This window comes from Equus caballus, chromosome 2, assembly GCF_041296265.1.
Source record: "Equus caballus isolate H_3958 breed thoroughbred chromosome 2, TB-T2T, whole genome shotgun sequence".
NCBI lineage: Eukaryota > Metazoa > Chordata > Mammalia > Perissodactyla > Equidae > Equus > Equus caballus.
Genome location: NC_091685.1, coordinates 114,586,507 through 114,606,070, shown reverse-complemented (window position 1 = coordinate 114,606,070; position 19,564 = coordinate 114,586,507). Strand labels below are relative to the sequence as shown.

General features: G+C 41.5%; 1 protein-coding gene across 4 annotated transcripts in view; it reads right to left on the bottom strand.

Annotated features, from left to right (window-relative positions):
- Positions 1–19,564, bottom strand: part of SEC24D (SEC24 homolog D, COPII coat complex component) — a 101,741-nt gene that overhangs the window by 1,949 nt on the left and 80,228 nt on the right. For all 4 annotated transcript variants that reach the window (XM_070259702.1, XM_023636640.2, XM_001503251.6 and 1 more), the window contains 9 exons: positions 17,357–17,473; positions 16,394–16,564; positions 15,050–15,146; positions 14,776–14,921; positions 13,605–13,743; positions 12,679–12,797; positions 8,073–8,252; positions 5,528–5,719; positions 2,656–2,745 (listed from right to left, as the gene is read on the bottom strand). In XM_070259702.1, the coding sequence (XP_070115803.1) occupies positions 2,656–2,745; positions 5,528–5,719; positions 8,073–8,252; positions 12,679–12,797; positions 13,605–13,743; positions 14,776–14,921; positions 15,050–15,146; positions 16,394–16,564; positions 17,357–17,473 (1,251 nt within the window). The remainder of the gene's footprint in view (positions 1–2,655; positions 2,746–5,527; positions 5,720–8,072; positions 8,253–12,678; positions 12,798–13,604; positions 13,744–14,775; positions 14,922–15,049; positions 15,147–16,393; positions 16,565–17,356; positions 17,474–19,564) is intronic.

The following is a 19,564-nucleotide window of genomic DNA, read 5'->3' as shown; positions in this document are numbered from 1 at the left end:
CTGTGCCATAAACGTAAAAGACATGATGGGTTTCTAAGACTTAGTGTGAAAAAGAAAACGTAAAACTCAGTCATTGGTTATACTGATGACATGGGGAAATCTTAATATTTTGGATAAACTGGGTTAATAAAATATATTATTAAAATGAGTTTTTTGTTCTAAATGTGGCTACTAGAGAGTGTAGAATTACACAGGCGCTTGCCTTCCTGGCCAGTGCCGCACTAGGGAAGACACGCCCGGGGAAGAGGCCTGGGAGGGGGCCGTTCTGTCTTGAACTCTCTGAGCCCTCTGGCGGCCCCGTTCCTCACTCCTTGTCAGGAAGTCACAGCAGATGATCAGCACGGTAGAATTTCAGAGCTCCTCAGCCATGAGTGCGGTTAATGGAGCCCCACATGCACAACAGCGTCTCTGCACCTGCCTCCTGTATAACTAAGAGAAGCCAGCGCGTCCCCCACTCGCTCCCCCGTCCTGAAGCTACCGCAGGGCCTGCCATCACTAGCGTCGCCAGCTGCAGCAGAGGGGAAGCTATGGTACATTTTGGCTGCGAGGGCCCAGCCCTCCCTACTTTTGCTTTATATGCTTTTTAGTTATCAAATGGAATAATTTTGTCAACACAGCTTGCTTTTTGTCCTTTATTTTGGCCTAGGCCCTAGGCTGATAAGCTTTAAACTACCTCTGACCTAATAAAAATAATATAACAACATTAACAACCACCACTGCTGCTACCACTGCAACTCAGCTAATTCCACGTGGACTCGGACATGTGTGATGTCTTGGCTTTCGGATGCTAGGCACTGAGAGGTGACACGAGGACAGCTGTGTGGATCAGCACATTCCTCTCTGACGTGGGGAAGCACAATAACTCCTTAATGGAAACTTCTCCAAAGGAGTTTGAGGCTCGCATGCCGGTGAGCCTGAAGCCAAGGCTATTTTCTTTTTACTTGGGTTATATCCACCTTCTCCCACATGCCACTAGGACTCTGCCATTGTCCATTGTGGGCAACAGCAGTGTGGGTCTGCCCTCCACGATACAACTCAGGCTGAGATGGGACAGAATGAGATATTGTGGATGGAAGGATTTGAGGCTCCAATTCCTTTAGAATGTAGTTCCTCCGTGGAAATTAATGGGAGGAAGTTCATATTGCTCATCTGTGGGCTTTCTAGTGCTGCCGTTCACTTGGGCTATTTTTTGGCTTTCATGTGGTGCTCACTGTAAAACCTCCTCTGATGAAGTGTGTTTGGCCATGATCTAAGGTGAGAAATAGCATAGGGAATGAATTTTCAGCCTTGGGAGAAATGTGTAGATTTTAGATTTTCAAATTCTTTATGGAGATGGTACCCTGAAAATGTCAAAGAGATCTTACAAACAACAGATAAATTTGCAAGTGGCACATAAGAAAATCTGATTCTTTAAGTATTTAAGCTGAAATTTTTTTGCCATGCAACTGCTTATATTTTATTCACATGCCATATTCGGAGCTTACGCCAGATGTTTTAATAACCAGAGCTAACATGACCTTGATAGGCAGTTACTGGAGCAGGTGGGAAAAAGCAGAGGAGAAGGTGGAGGGAGAACTGAGCACAGGGATGGCCTCCAGGTTTAGTCTGGCCTCCTCTCTGCAAATGGGGCCAGTTGTGGAGACGCAGTTGCTGCCACTGGTATAGAGATGGATTATCATTGCTATTCATTCTGAATACCAGTGGTCCTCAATTTGTGTTTCATGAGACCCTAAGATTTGATTACGTATCTCCCAGGTGTTCAGAGAGTGTCACGTGAAGAACGTGTTTAGTTCTCAGCCATCTCTAGGTCCTGCCCTAAAACTGAACCCAAGTAGGTGCTGTGTGGTGTGAAAGCAATTCTGGAAAGGTTCTATGTTCACCCAGACGTCCTACAGATTGTAAAGCTCTTCATTAGTTCAGTTCACCTAAGCTCTACCTAAAGTGGATACTTGCATGCCTGAGTATCTTTCACGGTTAAGAATGTTGATAGACTGGTACCACATTTACGGTTCAGGGGAAAATTGGCCCCATAATATCTTGGCCCTTGTCAAGGCCTGTGTCCAGGTCACGGTCCTATCCCTCTGTGGGAAGTAGCACAGTAAGAGACCATCATCATCTGTACATCCCAAATTCCACGGAACTCTAACAGTGAGCTTGGGAAGGAAGACAGGCGAGTAGCTGGGACTGAGCAACAAGGCACGATTTTCCTGAGTCACAGACATTTTAAATTCTATTACTCCAACTTGGAAAAGGCTTAGAAGGCTTAGAAAGACTAGGATAACAAAACTTTTCAGAGATAATAAATCAAAAGCTGTAAAAATCAAGATTAACAAATGTTCTGATACTTCTAAATTAATTTTAAGCACTGAAGGGTAAGTCATTTCCAAGCCTGTTAATGATATCTATTACTACTAAACCATAAAGAGGCTCTTCCTGATTACTAAATTAACACTTACTAAGATAACCCATGGTTAATCTGTGGTGATAGCTGTTTATCTTTTCATGTTTGTGATTGCTAAGTAACTAGATAGAGGTTAATGTGAGCTTTCTGTCAAAGATCATGTTATAAAAATACAGGACTTGTATTTTAAAATCTGTAACGAATTTTTTTAAAAAAACACTTGAAGAAAGAAAGAAATAAAATCTCCTTTTTACCTTCATTGAATATGGCCTCTTTTGTTGGATAATACTCATTATCATTCTGAGCGTTTGAGAGTACGGGCTTCCCACCTCAGGCAGTAACGTCTACATTTAAGAAAATCAAAATTTAAGTTTCAATACAATTTATAACATTTAGATAGAAGAAGCAATGAGATTATTAGAATGTTAAAGTTAAAAAAACATCCTTTTAAGCCATATACTTGACTATTGGCTTAGTTCATTTACCTAAAAACCAAAAAGGTGGGAAAATGCACTAAAAATTATTCATTCGTATTGGAATACATTTCTACCAGTGATCTGTCTTTTGAAAGTAAGACTCCTTCTCTGGAATTTGACACATGTATGTCACTGAAATGACACAACCTCTATATGTCTTATGCAAAGGATGTCTTTGGACCATTCACCAAGACGTTTAATCCCTTTGCAGGGTGGATATTTGAAGGCTCTGTTGGGAGAGAAAAGGATGTACTTTATTCCTTCAGTAGATAGCTGCAGGACCCTGAGGCATTATCACATTTGGAAAATGCCATCCAAATACCACTGGCCCTATGTTGAAACCACCCACCAAATGCTGATTTCTCCAGGGGAATATAGTCTCTCAGATTTCCCTGAAATCTGGTTAATGGTCTACAAAACTCTCCAGGTGCACGTGGCCTCTGGGGGACGTGAAGGCTCTGGGCTTCGATTTCTTCCATTAAGACAGTAAAATGCTAACGCTTCCTTCTCAGCAAGAAGACACCAAGAGTTAACACATCCTCTGTGAGTTAGCCATTGAAAAGGTGAGTTAGAGCATTTTACCAGTCACAAGTCTCAGGAAAAGATCATGACCAGTATTTTTCACAGGAGTTGTTAAAAAAAGAGCAGGAAATTCATCATTTGTGTTCACATTCCATTCCCTGTGTGTATTCTTTGACATGAAAGTAGAATTTTTTATTCAACAAATAACATAAGTATACTTCATGCACATGTCTCGAAGTGCCAACTGCCTCTAAAAAGAAAGCAACATTTGGTTTTCCTTCTGTTGTATCTTTTCAAGAAGGCTGAGAAGAGGTATGCTGACAGAAGCACACACCTGCGGATCAGCTGCGGTGTGGTGGAGAGACTGGGGCTTTATACATATATTCACTTCAGCAAATATGCACTGAACGTTTACTTCAACAATACATTGTGAAATAACAGGAGGTTTCCTTAAATTTTATATAAACATTCTTCAGGCTCATAGCTCTTTGCCTATTGAATTTTAATTTTTTAAAAATTGCATTTCTAATCATCCCTTAATTTCAGCCACATGCAGACATCTTACTATTTCTAAATCTTCATCCTCATCTTAAAACTAGTCTCCTAATAGGATATGGACACCTTTCATTCCTTTAAACATGTACTGTTGGGGCTGGCCCCGTGGCCGAGTGGTTAAGTTCACTTGCTCTGCTGCTGCGGCGGTCCAGGGTTTCACTGGTTCGGATCCTGGGCATGCACATGGCACTGCTCATCAGGCCATGTTGAGGTGGCGTCCCACATGCCACAACTAGAAGGACCCACAACTAAAATATACAACTATATATTGGGGGGATCTGGAGAGAAAAAGCAGAAAGAAAAAAAAAAGATTGGCAACAGTTGTTAGCTCAGGTGCCAGTCTTCAAAAACAAAAAACAAAATATCTATACATACTGTTGACATTCATATGAATGTGCAGCTCTCTAAACTTACCGCCTGCCCATCTGGCCTGGAATTTTAATCCTGCCCCTTCCTCCAAGAAGCTATGTATCTACCCTCACACCAGAAACTGGGGAATTAACTAGCCTGAAGCCATCTTGCCATAACATAAGTGAGGCCTCAGGGAACAAACTATCTGCTGAGTTCTACAAGTGAATTCATAAGGAATCCGCCATCCAGCAGCATAAGACAATAACCATCAGATCAATGGGGTTCCTGCCACCATCGTCTGCAAATAAGGTCTGCAGTAAGTGTTGACTCCGGAACAAATTCTAATTGCTGGTTTTTCCTACTATACTTTAAAAATAAAGTCATTTCTATTCATTCCACATCAAACCCACAATGCTTTGGTAATGATTGCAAGAGGGGGGTATATAATCTGTTTCTGTGGGGTGATTATTTTGTAAGTCAGTGATCTGACCTAGTCTGTAGCTGTACATGGATGGAAGAGTTCTGTATGCCTTTGACTCTGCGCCTCAGCAGCAGGGATGAGCCCGGAGCATAAGAACTGAGGGATGAGCCCGGAGCATAAGAACTGAGTTCAGTTCCCACTCCTGCCTCTTACGGCCTGGAAGAACTTGCCTCCAAGCCTCAAGTGGTTCCTCTGTGAGATCTTGATAACAATACCCTTCTCACTGATTCGTCAGGAGGGTGAAATGAAATGGGATATTTAAAGTATTTAGAGCACGGTGACTGACACACAGTCAATGATCCAGAAGTGCTGGCATTCTCTATTAAAGTCATATATATATATTTATTTTTTTGTGAGAAAGACTGTCGCTGAGCTAACATCTGTGCCAATCTCCCTCTACTTTATGTGGGATGCCACCATAGCGTGACTTGATGAGAGGTGCTAGGTCCACTCCCAGGATGTGAACCTGTGAACCCTGGGCCACCGAAGAAGAGTGTGTGAACTTAACCAGTACGCCACTGGGCCGGCCCCTGTATTAAAGCCGCATATTTTGGTTGTTTGATAATACTTTATACAAATAACTTTATACCAGCTCATTGTTACTCACTAAAACATGAGATTCTCTCATTCTTACACAGGACTATATGCCTTATTGTTTTTTCTTCTTTGTAATACATGAGCAAAAAGCATAAGAATTTTTTGTTTGTATATTACCACAAAAACAACGAAAAAAATACTTACCATATCTGTGTTGACATGTGCAAAAGATGGCACATTAAATATTCCTTGGATCAGTTCTGGTGGGCTGCTGACTCCCAACCATAAGAACATGTTCAGACCGTTGGCCAACAGGAATACTCCTTCTTCTGAGAGCCGGGACTCAGAGCAGCGAATCGCAGTAGGCAACGCCGTACTCTTGACGTCTAACGTGTGCTGTGCAGGCAAAGGCACGAGGGTCAGAAATTCCATCCTTCCTGCCCTCCTTCCTTCCTCTCTCTTCTTTTCCTTCCTCTTCCCTCCCTCCCGCCTTTCCTTCCTTCTAGCGTACATTTAATGAGTGCCTGCTGTGTGCTAGGCATTGTTCTAGTCAATCATCCCTGCCTTGTTCAGTTTTTTTGGAGGGAAGAAGAGACAATGAATAAGTAAAATAGACAGAATTTTGGATGTTGTTAAGTGCTATGAAGAAAAGAAGCAGGAAAGTGGGGTGGGGCATGTCAGTGGTGGTGGTGGTACAGTTTTAAATAGTGATGCCCAGGAAGGCTTGTTGAGAAGTTAACTTTTGAGTAAAGACCTGGAAAGATGAGAAGGAACCATGGGGTTATCTAGGGAGGAGCATTCCAGATGGAGGGACCAGTTGGTGCAAAGGTCCTGAGGTAAGAGCCTGTCTGGGATGTTCAAGGGTCAGCAGGGAGGCCGGTGTGACTGGAGTGGAGTGAGCAAGGGGAGAGTAATGAAAGATGACGTCAGACAGAAAGGAGGGGAGGAGAGTGCAGATAGCACGGGGCCAGGGCGGGAGGAACTCTGACTTTGACTGAAATGGAAATCCTGGAGTGTTCTGAGTAGAGGAGGGACATGAGCTGACAATTATTTTAACAAGATCACTCTAACTGCTGTGCCAAAAACAGACTGGAGAGGCAAAGGAGCAAGCAAGGAGACTGGCTGGAGGCTGTTGCAATCGTCCGCAGGAGGGACGATTATGCTTGAATCTGGGTGATGACAGATGAGCGGGTGAAAAGTGGTTGGACTCTGGATATTCTTGGAAAAGAGAGCTGACATGTTTGCTGATGGATGAGATGTGGCGGATGAGAGGAAGAAAGCAGTCAAGGGTAACTGCAAGATTTTCGGTCTAAAGAATTGGAAGGAAGGAGTAGTGATAAATGGAGGGGGAAAAGCCTGCCGGAGAAGCAGGGCTTGGTTTAAGATGCCCCTTACACACCCATGGGGAGATGCTCAGGAGGCTACAGGGACAGACACATCTAGAGTTCAGGCAGAGGTACGGCTGGAGGTATGAACTTGGGAATCAGCAGTGTATCAGCGTCCCTGAGAGCCATGAGGACAGATAAGACCCCCAAGGGACTGAGTGCAGAGGGATAAGAGGGGCTTCCCAGGGACTGAGCCCCGGGGTACTCCGACAGGGAAAACAGGGTAAACTAGCAAAGGCAGCAGAAGAAGCCAGGGAAGCAGGAGAGAAAGCAGGAGAAGCCAAATGAAGAAGGTGTTTCTAGAGGGAGAAGTCAGCTGTGTAAGAGGCTGTCGCCAGATCAGAACAGGGAAGGACCGAGAACTGCCCACTGGATTGAGCAATATGCTGGTCAGCGGTGACCCTGGCAAAGGAATTTGAGTGCAGTAGTGATGTTCTTGACCCTTAGAGTTCTGGTTTCTCTGGTGTATAGATTTAATAATCCAATTTGACCTGAAATCAGTCATTTGTAATAACTTACACCTAACATTCATAGTGATTGAAAGAATCAATAGCTTTTTTATTTCTAACCTAATTTAACTCTTTCTAATACTGATTGCACTCTTACTGAGAGCCTGAGTATGAATTTGAATACAGGAATTAGAAATAAGCCATTAGTTTTCCCTGTTCTTATCCCTCAATTCTAACTTGTTAGGTCTCAAGGGAAAAAAACCTAATCACACAGTACAGGGGAATGCAAGACATGAAGGACTGGTTTCGAACGAGCAGAATACATGCCAAGTAAATTCTCTGAGGGCCAGGGCAGCAGGTCCCTTGTGCAGTGGAGGCATCCTCAAACATACACTGCTGGTTAACCCCTGACTGCATTTGGTCAAGGCTAATCGTAGCCATTCTGATTAAATGTGGTGACTCTCAGACATTCGTACATCGTATAAAGACACATAAATACATGCATGCACATGGGATCCCATTTGCACACACATCAGCTCCTTTAATGCTATGAGGTAGATTTCTTCAACAATCGAAGCTTGGCTTGCTCCAACTTGTCTACTGACCTGTCAATATGCCGCCTCAGTTGAAGAGTACCAATTTGGGAACGAGGGAAGAAAAGCATTCATCTGAACAATGAAGTAGGAACTCCTCAAATCCTGCTCCCGCCTCCGCCCCCCACACTCTGCACGTGGTGACACAGATAGGCAACGTACTCAGAGCGCCTGTCCTCAGTCCCACACTACACATTCTGAAGGCGTTCGTGACTAAATTTCTTCTTAAGAACAAAATGTTTCAGATATAACATATGGCAAAGGACAAAATATGATTGCCTCGCAGACTCCTCCGGGAAACGCACCACCACCATGTGCTTACTATTGGCAGAAGCTGTGGGTAGAAGAAAAGCTGAGAGTCGGCCACACCCATGGTCATGACCAGCTGTCTCTGGTATGCCCGCTCATCTGTTGAGATCTCTGGCCTGCTGAGCAGCACACAGTTTTTTAACAAACAATTCATGTACACGGGCAATACTTTCATGGAATCTGGTAGAATAAGCTGTAAAAAGAAAGATATTTGTTTCAGGTGCTTGGGCTTTACTAAGAAAGACCTGCCGAGCTTTATCTGTGAGATGGAAACATCACTTGATTTTGAGGTCCTTGTGAGGTTTAAATGGCAATCCATGCAAAGCACAGAAACTGGCACAGAGTAGGTATCCCAAGAACGATGGTTGGTTTTATTCATCTAGCGCTGCAGGAGCTTGATGCAGTGGTGATCAGCAACCCCCACCTAGGGTGCAATCCCAGCTCTGCCTCTTACTAGGGGTGTGACCCTGAGCAAATTACCTATTCTCTTTTCCTTGGAATAATAGCGCACCGACTTCACGATCATGGGGCTGTTATGACGGTTAAATGATTATTAATTTTGAAGCACTTAAAATAGTGCCTAGCACAGAGTATCATATACATGTTTATTACATAAAATGAACTAAGTGATTTCCTAATCTGTATTACTGAATTCTACCTCTTGAGTTCAAGCATTTCCAACTTCCCATGAGCTATCTCTTCCTTTATTCTCTTTATGCATCTTAAACTCACACAGTTAGTCATGAACTCATCAAATACTTATTAAACGCCACTATGTCACAGGTTCTGTGCAAAGTGTCGAGGACGTACAGTCCTGGGCCGCACAATGACATTTCAGGGAAGGACGGGCTGCATATAGGACAGTGGTCCCATAAGATCAGTAGCATACAGCCTAGGTGTGTAGTAGGCTACACCATCTAGGTTTGTGTAAGCACACGCTATGATATTCGTACAATGATGAATCGCCTACCAACACATTTCTCAGAATGTAGCCCCATTGTTAAGCGATGCACAACTACAGAGGAATGAGGCATAGTCCACGTCACAAGGTACCTGAAGTCTGTTAGGGATGATAGACATACAAACAGGTAAAACATGATACGGAGATTGTGGTACTACAGATACAAATGAAAACAGGAAATGCTTCATGAATTTAGATGTATCACTACTGAATAAGGCAAAATAAAACTCCTACAATTCCACATATATGTTTTTCCTCTTATGTTTCCTATTTTAGATACTGGAACCAGCAGATGAAACTGAAGTTCATTTTCTTTACTCTCCATTAGTAAATGAATTCTTTCAATTCTACCTTAATAATCCACCTGTACCCTCCTCTCCATCCTCACTTTGGCTCACATGACCTCATTCTAGCTACCTCAAAGGACATACTTTGTAATGTGATGCTGCAAATAAACACAATGCAGCAATTCTAGAAACACAACCTGATGAGTAATAAATTACAAATAATTTGCCTGTGTTAACCTTCTCCCAACTCAATTTTATAAAAATGGCTAAAAAACAAGATTGACCAATCTGAGTATCACTTCCTTCCATTTATCAGTAGGTCAATGGACAGGGAAATATCCATAATATGTAGATCCATAATCCAGAATACATAATCCAGAATACAGAGGAGATAATGATAATTTGTAAACAGAAATATCTGGTCTATAAATTCGTGATTTCTTTTTAGCTTTCTATCTTAATGATGAAAAAGAATATATAGCCATGTGTCGTTTAATGACAGGGATACGTTCTGACAAATGTGTTGTTAGGCAATGTCGTCACTGTGTGAACATCATAGTGTCCTTACACAAACCTAGATGGTACAGCCTCCTACATGCCTAGGCTAGACGGTGCCAATCTTATGGGACCACCTTCCTATATGCAGTCCGTTGTTGACCAAAACGTCATTATAGGCTACATGGCTGTACATTTATCAGAATCCACACTGAAAAGAAAATTTCCCTCGGGGCTCTTTTAACATTTACTCTTCAACTCAAATCCCTTTACGTCCTACGTCTCTTCTCATGACCTACTACGTTGAGTCATGTGTAAGGCAGACCTTTCTAACTGGTTCAGGCAAACATATTTCAGAATTCTACTTTGTAGTTTATTTCCCTTATCAACTTCTAATCTCCTTTCAAAGAACCAAAGACAGTTAAATACACGTTTCCTCCTATGAGTAGAACACTCTCTTATAATTTTTTCTCTAGCATAAAATATTTTTATTTGATAACCTTTGATACTGGATTACTTTTTCAACCAAGGAAAATCATGATCCAAAGATGGAGGAGCCAGATCATGGTCATCCTCCAGAGCCAAACAGCCTGGATGCTACTTCTAAGCTAGTTAAGTAGTTAGGCCTCTCACACATTATGAATGAAGAACGTTTTCCATTCCCACATAGAAGCACGCATACTAAACCTATTACTTTGCAGGTAAGTCATTTGACTTGCATTTCTGAAATCGCTATACTTCCAAATAACGTAGTACATTTAAATTCAGAACAGTGAGCTATTAGATTTAATAAAAAGAATCTACTTTGCTTATGTGAGCTTAAAAAACTGTTTTAATGTTGTTTGTAGTTATATGTCTTAACCCAGCATATGACCCCCAGAGTTTAGTGCCTCCTTACACTCTGAGGGGTCACACGCTGGGTTACACTCCTTACACTCCTTTACACCCTAAGCACCTCTCTGCCTCAACCTAGTCCTGGCCCTGGCATACAGTAAAAGCAGTTCGACTGAGGTCCAGCATCACACAACCCAAGTATACAGCTCCTTAACAGTCTTGTTTGGATCAAGGAAACTTTGGTCTCTATAGAAAAACAGTGGAATTCCTTTAGGAATTTCTCCACAAATGCTGTTTCTCGCAAGCGAACTACAAGAGGCACCAAGTCTGAAGTTACATTCTCTGAAGAGAAGCCCAAGTCCAGCCATTCTAGGTTTTTACTTAATGGTATATTTTAAGATATTATAATCCCTACATTTTCCAGACTCCATGCTGGATAACTGTAAGATATCTAAGTTATATCACATCTTAAAGCATATCATTGGTCAAAAGGTACACTTGAAATGTGCTAATGGGGAAAGAAAAATCTCATAAGAACAGGAATAATCTCCATCAACTTTTTAAAAGAAAACTGGTCATTATAATGTTTTTACTCCAAAAATAATTAAACAGTAATAAACAGATGATCTAGTAGTAGAGACAAAGCTTTTAACTTTTAAACCAGAAGGAACTGACAGGTTTTCTTTCTTTCCTTAAATAGGGAACAGATTTGTTTTTAACTTGAGGTCTCTGAATCTGATCGTTTCACCGTTGGCAAACTTCCTGAGAAGATGCTAACTGTACCTGTTCTCTGTCAACTAATCCTTCTGAAGAGTGAGATACTCCAGACACAGAAGAATGTTCCAGGCCTCTAAAACAAACAGTAAAACTGGGGTGTAAAGTGCTCATCATTGGACTCTATCCAGGTGCACCTGGTGGGCTTTGTCTAAATTAAACAAGCACACTGTGACACGGTACTGATATCAGAGTTTACCAAAGCGGCCAATCTTCTGAATATGAAAGAGGACTGACACTCATATAGATTCAAGAGCTGCTTATGTGATTATCAACACAGGGGATGAGAGCATGGGCAGCTGATTGAATCACTCTGGACAGCACAGAAAGAGATTTTTGTGAAAAGTCCGAGCTAATAACTGTGTTTGTTTTATTTTTGTTCTTTACCCAAATTATGAATTTGGCCCCCAAATTTATCCGTACTGTCTTTGTTGCTGGGGGCTTACTTTGGGTAGGGTTTCAGATGTCCCCTCAGCATGCACTTTTGACAGTGAATGAACTAGAGAGTTTTCCCATCTCTTCGTATCTCTTCTCTTATAATCCAAATTCTATACTCAGAAATTCAATACTCAGCTATGAGAAATGGCAGCTAGCTTTGACTGACAGAGGGAAGAGTGTGAACAAGAGAACAGATGCAAATATAAATGTGGACATGAGGTTCTCCTTTTTCTTTTACAGGAGAGAGTCTAAATGAGATTTATTTAAAGGACATTCTCAAATTCATATTAGTAGATGATGGCCAGAGACAATTCTTTCAAAACTCTTCATACCTATGAATAACTTTTAAATATAAAGAATTCCAATTTTATAAATTATATTTATGCTTATAAAATATAAAGAAGTCATTACTGCCATCAGTTCATGTTAACTTTGATTATTAATATGTCTAAAAAGTATTTAGGAACACAAATTTCACAACCAAATATCCATCTTCATATATCCATCTTCATAGGCAAAAAAAGAATCTCATTTGTATCGTGACATTTCTTACATATAACATTCTTCTGTTTATACATAATGTAGTGAATGTCAACTCAATATGCATACACATTTTTTGGTTCATGCATCTTGTAAAGCCACTAAGGTTTTTATTGTTGGCTATAAAAATACCACAGTCCCCAAAGCTGGCTTTCTCATTCTTTTTGGTAGAATGGTTTACTATATGGCATCTAAATCCGTAGAATATTATAAGCCTTCAACAGTTAAATGCTGAAGGAACAAGTGGTCATTTGGAACACTTTAGCATCTTCGTACAACAGGTAGCTTACCTGACTCGCTGCAGATGGACTTGCACAATTCTTTCGGTAACATGCCAACATATGGGCAGTCTGATTAACTAGAATTTCCCGGATGACCTTCAAGGGCTGGTGCAGAACTGCTTTAAAAGCTATTTGCACAAAACAATGAAAAGGGCATCAAAGTTTTAAGCTTAGAAATTGATCCCTTCAAATAATAAGAATAATAAAAAAACCCAAATTGCTATTATCTTCAGACTACCCAGCAAGGGATGACAGGATTTAAAATGTTAATATCATTTGCTAATGATCTCTGCTTGACTAAGTATGATGATCTGGCCAATGAAGAACAATGGCCTACCTATAACAAAAGGTAGGTAACTGGTCCAGATTTTTCCTTGGAATATTAGAGACAGAACTCTACACACAGAGAAAAGACAGATCAGTTTGCCATTTTCTGATGTCTTGAATTCCAACAGGCTGGATTGCTGCTGCTTCTAAACCTTAGTGTAGAAGGAGAAGTGTAGAAAACTTAAGTGTAGAAACCTTTCATGGGGGAGAAGGAGCCAAAGAAAATTCCACCTTGGGCCCCTCCCATTTCATAATTATCACAGTATGGATAATGTTAGGGACGGTCTTTTTTCCATTATCCCCATGTGCCAGAGGGCACGCTCATGTCCCATACTAAGATCTAAGTATCACCTTTCTAAATTTCAACTCAGACCCCTAGGGAAGGAAACTTTAAATAAAAGTTTATAGCTGAGCCTGAACTCAGTTATCTCATTATTAGAGTTAGAGATGCTGACTATTCTCCTTGACCCTTTGCTTCTAAATTCTGAATTTACCCACCAAAAGGCTGCACCGCCACAGTGCCTGTCAGCTACTAACTCAATTAACCAATAAGTCTTGACTGAATTACTAGGCAGGGTATACTGCACCACAGGATTAGCAAAGGTTACCTGACTTGGCGAAGAAGTTGACCAGGGCGTCTGTCTCACAGCTCTTATAGAGATCAGCTAGCTGGGAGCTGCAGTTCAAGCTGAGATTGTGAATCCGAAGTCTTCTCTGACCCCCAACGGTCGTGTAAAGCACAGCACACTGCAGAGGCAACATCGAGGACACGTGTTTTTCAGGTCAACATAACCCCCCAAGCAAGTCTGATCTTATTTCCATTTACAGAACACTGTGTACAGCAGAAAGCCCTCTAAATTTTTCCAGAGGATTTTTTCTATTATTGCTAAAAGTCAAACAGCAACAAATGATGGAGGAATAAGGACCAATTCATACACTGGGTTTCTATGTAGGATTTCACTGGTTTAAACAAATTTTAATACAGCTATTCACAAGTAAATATCTGTTTGCATTTCCACAACTAGTCTGCATTTCGCCTATCTCAGATTTCATTACCAAGGACTCAGGTCCAGAAATAATACCTTCATGTTCTCATGGCCCTACTCAAGGCTCACTTCCCTTAAAAACATACAACTAGCTCTGAGGATGCACTTAGGTTTTATGCTGATAACATACACATTTCAAGATTGCAAACATGTAACTATTTCTCCAAATATCTGAGACTTTAAAATAAACATTGGTTAGAGTTCTTCCTTAGCGTAACGCCAGCCTCTCTCCATTCTTTAAGGATGACGCTCATGTCTGAAAACTATGACCATTAGATATAATTTTCTTGTTTTAACTCACAGTTTCCATGGCTTCTAGTTAATTTTATTTACTACAAAGCCAAATCCTATTTATACTTGCTTATAACATGATAACATGTGCTCACCATGGTGTCTGACATGTGGCAGGAGAGCAACAAATGAGTGAATGGGCGCTGAGCCAGAAAGAACTGAACACGAGTGGAGGTCAGCGAGCTGATGCCTGCGATACTGACCACGAGTCTGCAGGCCTCTCATGCAATGATGTATGATTGCTACTTCATAGAGACAGCATATATGAATCAGAGTATGGAGAATACACAACAGAGTACTCTAATGACTTTTGCTTTTGGAGAAATAGAGTGGAATTTCTTTATGGGGAGACTAACACAGTTGATGGTATTTTAGTCTCCCCACTGAATCTCTGTCAGTAACAAACTAATAAGCAAAAAGATGAGAATATACTTTAAATCACCTGGATTAAGGCTCCGCTGTCTTCACCAAGTTTGTCATCATGCTTGAACTCCACGGTCACTGCCTTGTCACAGTCAATGGCTGCCATTTCTATATCAGTGGTGTTGTTCATAAAAATCCCACCAAAGAAATCAGTGGCTCTGAAACCTAAGGATGGGGAAAAAGAAATTTTGCTTCTCATTATTTTACTGTTATTTTCTTGGTGGCCTGTTGTCAGTCTGAAGAAGAAACAATTATACAACAGAGACTTGAAAAATAGTCTAAGTGAAAATTACCTGTGCTGGTACGAACCCTCATAATAGCATCAAATCCTATTTTCTTTTCAATATCATTTCTGAGGTCATTCAAAAATTGTTGGCTATCCAAATGCATCTAAAAAATAAAGTATGATCAATGTCCACCAGATGGCAGTAAAAGACTTAAACAAACAATTCTTTTTTTTTTTTTAAATCTGGATTAAAACCTACTTTATCCAGAAATCTTAGAAAGGGTTTTTAAAGTTTTTTCAATTTTATTTCATTTGCAATCTTTGGTCTTATCAAATCCTTTAACTAGTTTACAATATAAATATGTGGCTAGGCAATTAAAAATAATTTATTGATGATAAATAAAAACAGATGATAATTAACATTTATTATTATCTTGGGGGAACACTCATGCTCACTCCATGTTTCAAAGTGGAGGTGCATGAACTAGACGGCAGCCCCTGACCCCTTGTCCTCAGGTGAGGGCAGGTGACTTGTCTGATTAGTAGTTTGGGGAAAGGAGTTGGGTGGGCACAGCTGAGCCTCTCTGCATCCTCTGTCTGGGGAGGCAGCCTATCTGCAGGAGGCACATGTTTCCCGCCCCTCAGGATAGTAAGTTTTCAAGGCACAGCTGTCCACAGGAGAAGCCTGTAGCTGTGCCCACCCTGGGCATGAGTGTATAAGTTAGTCACATTGAGAGTGAAGCATTAGTGAATCCACTTGTCAACGAACCCAGGGCCACTATAGTTCTGACATTTTGATCATCTCCTGACTCTGTCTCTCAATTCAGGCTTAGAAGAGAGGGTATGATGAATTGATCCCCCAAACTGGAACAATTTAAAACAAATATATAGTCACTTATTTTCATTTTTTGTGTGTGTGAGGAAGATTGGCCCTGAGCTAACATCTGTGCCAATCTTCCTCTATTCTACATGGGATGCCACCACAGTGCATCTTGATGAGCAGTGCTATGTCTATGCCTGGGATCCAAACCGGTGAACCTGGAGCCACCAAAGCCGAGCACATGAACTTAACGACTACGCCACCAGCCCAGCCCCAATATAGTCACTTTTTAAAACAATATCTTAAATATATTTAATATAAAGTATAAAACTTTTATGTAAAATATATTTTTCTCCATCATAGAAGCTTATATTGATATTCACCTCTGAGGCTGAAGGAGCACAATCTGCTGCCAAACACTTAGGGAGCAGGAAAGCAATTGCTTAACCATACATCCATTGTTTACCACTGGCTCTACAATGAACATTTGTCAGTTTCCCACAGCGGGGCACAGCTTTCTCAACCTATAATCTAAGCACCAGAAGTCAAATGGCAGTAGAAAACTGAGGTGAACAAACTGCTGGCATTTACCTGGAAATTGTTGTATTTGTAAAGGGTTCCTCCAGTGAGCAGAGGCACGAGACCCAAGGAGGCCACGTCCACATACTGACTGGGAAAGAGGAAGAGCGTCACGCAGCAGCCGTGAGCCACACAATCCCTGGCCAGCGAGTCATAGACATTTGTCTGGGGCTGGAAAAGTACCTAAAGAAAAAGATGCACGTGAGGAAAAAGAGAGTCACAATAGGTTTTTGGTTAAAATTTTTAATATCCACTGAATTCGTATTAAATTTCTTAAAGTAAAAAAAAAAAAAATTTTTCCTGTTAAGTGAACTGGGCTGAAGAAATGAACTGTGGCATCATCAGGGCAGCAGCCACTTCCTGAGCAGCCATTCTGTGGTCGGCTCAGCTGCGCACAATTTGATGTGATCCTCCCACAACGCTAATGAAGCTGATATTGCTGTCCTCCCGTCACAGCCCTAGAGGAGGCAGGCTGGCTGCTGTCACGTGGCCAGTAGCTGGATGCCTCCGTCATGGTCTTACCTTGCCCGCTGACTTGCCCCTCTCATGGCTCCACTGTCCGAGGGTGTGAGCAAAGCCTATTGTGGGCATCAGGCCCTCTGCCTCAAGCCTCAGGAGTGCTGTCAGATGGTGCAATCTACATTCTCCCTCTCCCTTTTACTTTTTTTCTGCATTTCCCCCATTTCCTCCATTTCTATAATAGTCTTATTACTCGGTCTCTTACACAGATTATACGTGAAAAAAGTTTGAGACCTTATTTTAATTTAGGTACATTTCGGACATCAGTTTTTCTAGGAATATAAAATTTCTTAAATTATTTGCAATTCAAAATATTCGTATCATATACAATGTCCTGGATTTATGCATTACATTTAGCTTTTCCTCTTTCTTACACAAAGGACACACTCCCTCTTTCCTTACTCCCTTTTAAGAACTGACATATAGTCACTTCAAAGGGTAACTGTTTACAAGTACCTTCTCTTTGTCTGTGTTAATCAGCTTTTTGTCGTCTCTGTTTTTGAGCTTCCCTGGTGCTTCCGCAGTCGGCAAGGAGGAATGGAAGATGAACAGTTTCCCCGGACAGTCTGCTGCCTGAAAAAAAAATCACAGAAAATGTTTTGGGTGGGAAAGTTTTATTTTAAGGGACTCAGAAAATAAATTAAAATATAAGTACTTTCTAAGAGCCAATCACTGTACAACTCTCGTTTAATCCTCACAATAACCTCTGCATCATTGGGCAACTACTATTCTCTCCATTTTACAGATGGGAACACTGAGGCTCAGAGAGGATAAGAGATTCGCCTTAAGTCACACAAGTTGTAAATGAGAGCACCAATATTTAAATGTAGGTCTATATACCATGATGCTTTAAAAAGTATTACGATGATGCGTTACAGTGAAAATACTCTCTAGTGTAGCCTACAGGACAGTCTTTCAGGACCAGGTAAGCCCATGCTGCAACAGTAATTGATGAGATTCCCAGGTCATGATGCAACAGAAGCTCTTCTTCGAAAGCTTTAGTAAACACAGATTAAACCTAAAGCAGTATTTCAAGCAAGAATGCACAAGAATGTGGCGGTGGTGTGGCAACAGTCGACACCAGGAACCAGTTATTAGGCAAGATGAGACAGGGAAAATGTGGGATCAAGATTATATCTGTAGTCCCTGGGAAGCAATAAAAGGATGATTTAGGCTCTGCGAAAGACAATTCAGCATTAAGAATATTTAAAATCTTATTTAAGCAGCTAAGAAGTAACCTACCAAGCAAAATTTACTGAAATTAAATGATTCCACAGATTGCTCCCCTCCAATCTTGCTTTTCTCCAAACCTTCCTGGCACATTGCTGCCAGAGCGCTCTATGAAACAAAGGCTACTGGTCTGGTCATGGACGGGGCTTTTCTCCTCAAGAATCCTGAGGACTTTTTACAGGATCGAGTCCACGCTCCTTCATCCGGGTGGGAGCAGGAAGGGGAGGAAACAGTGAGAGGAGCTGCTGCCAACATTTGCTGCGTGCAGCTCCGTGCCAGACCCTTCCCGCACTTCTTATTCTATACTCAGAACCTTGTGAACAAGGTACTATGGTCTGCATTTCAAGGAGGAAAACTGAGGCTCATCCAGTTTGCCCGGTTCACACAGCCAGTAAATGACAGCTTCGGGCCTTTGGAGTTTTGTCTGAATCTATCTTTCCAGTCTAATCTCCAACACTGCCTCGCCCCTGCCATCCCTTGCATTGGAAGTTTCTGCCACACAAGCTTCTTGCTTTCTTGGAATACACCACACGCTTTAGACACTTTCATGTCTTTGCGTATTCTATCCCCTCAGTCTGGAATCCACATCTCCCTTTTCCTGGCCTGGAGCTGTTGTTTGCAAAGGCTGGGTTTAGCAGCACACACTGGTATGCCTTAGTCAGCTGGAAGTGTTTTAAGTTATTTGCTACTAATAACGAGGCACTTGGGTTTGCAAATAACTTCCTTAAGAAATAAATGGAGAGAAGTCAAGGTTAGCCCTGTCTGAATGTGTCTTACTGAGTGACATTCTGATATGCTTTGTGGAGCGGGTCACAGCTGACACACTGGGAAGGGTGGGTGACCCCACGCCCCATCTCGTCTTTGCTGTGGCCAGTAGTGAGCAGCAATCCTACTGTTGCACGGGCCTTCAACTGAAAATTCCTGATAGATCAGCATTATTGCGATGGAAAACAAATTGCGAAAGGTTGGCCTGGAGAACCCACTGTTCAAAATTCAGCCCCAACGTCCTTTCCTCTAAGAGAAGTGTTGTTATCACTCTCGGCAGAGCAGGGTGCCTCTGCCTCTATGCCCCCACTCTACTTTGTAGATAAGACTATTCTAGAATTAATGACACCACATCACAACTTTATCTACTCTACTGTCTTCTGCAGATCACAGGCTCCTTGACTTTTGGACACTGTGTTTCTCTAAGCCCCATCGGGTCCAGGGCCCTTCACTCTATCGATGCTCCATAAACTGCTGTGGAAGGCATGCTACGATGCATCATCTTGAAATCAAATTTAGGTATATATTAAGATAATTTAAAGATAACTTCCCCCCAACTAGTGATAAATTTGCAGTCTAACTACTAAAGGCGATTTCCCTCCAACTTTTTGCCAAACTCTATTTATCTAGTTTTACGGTGGAAGTAATAGCTAACTCGGAAAACTGCTG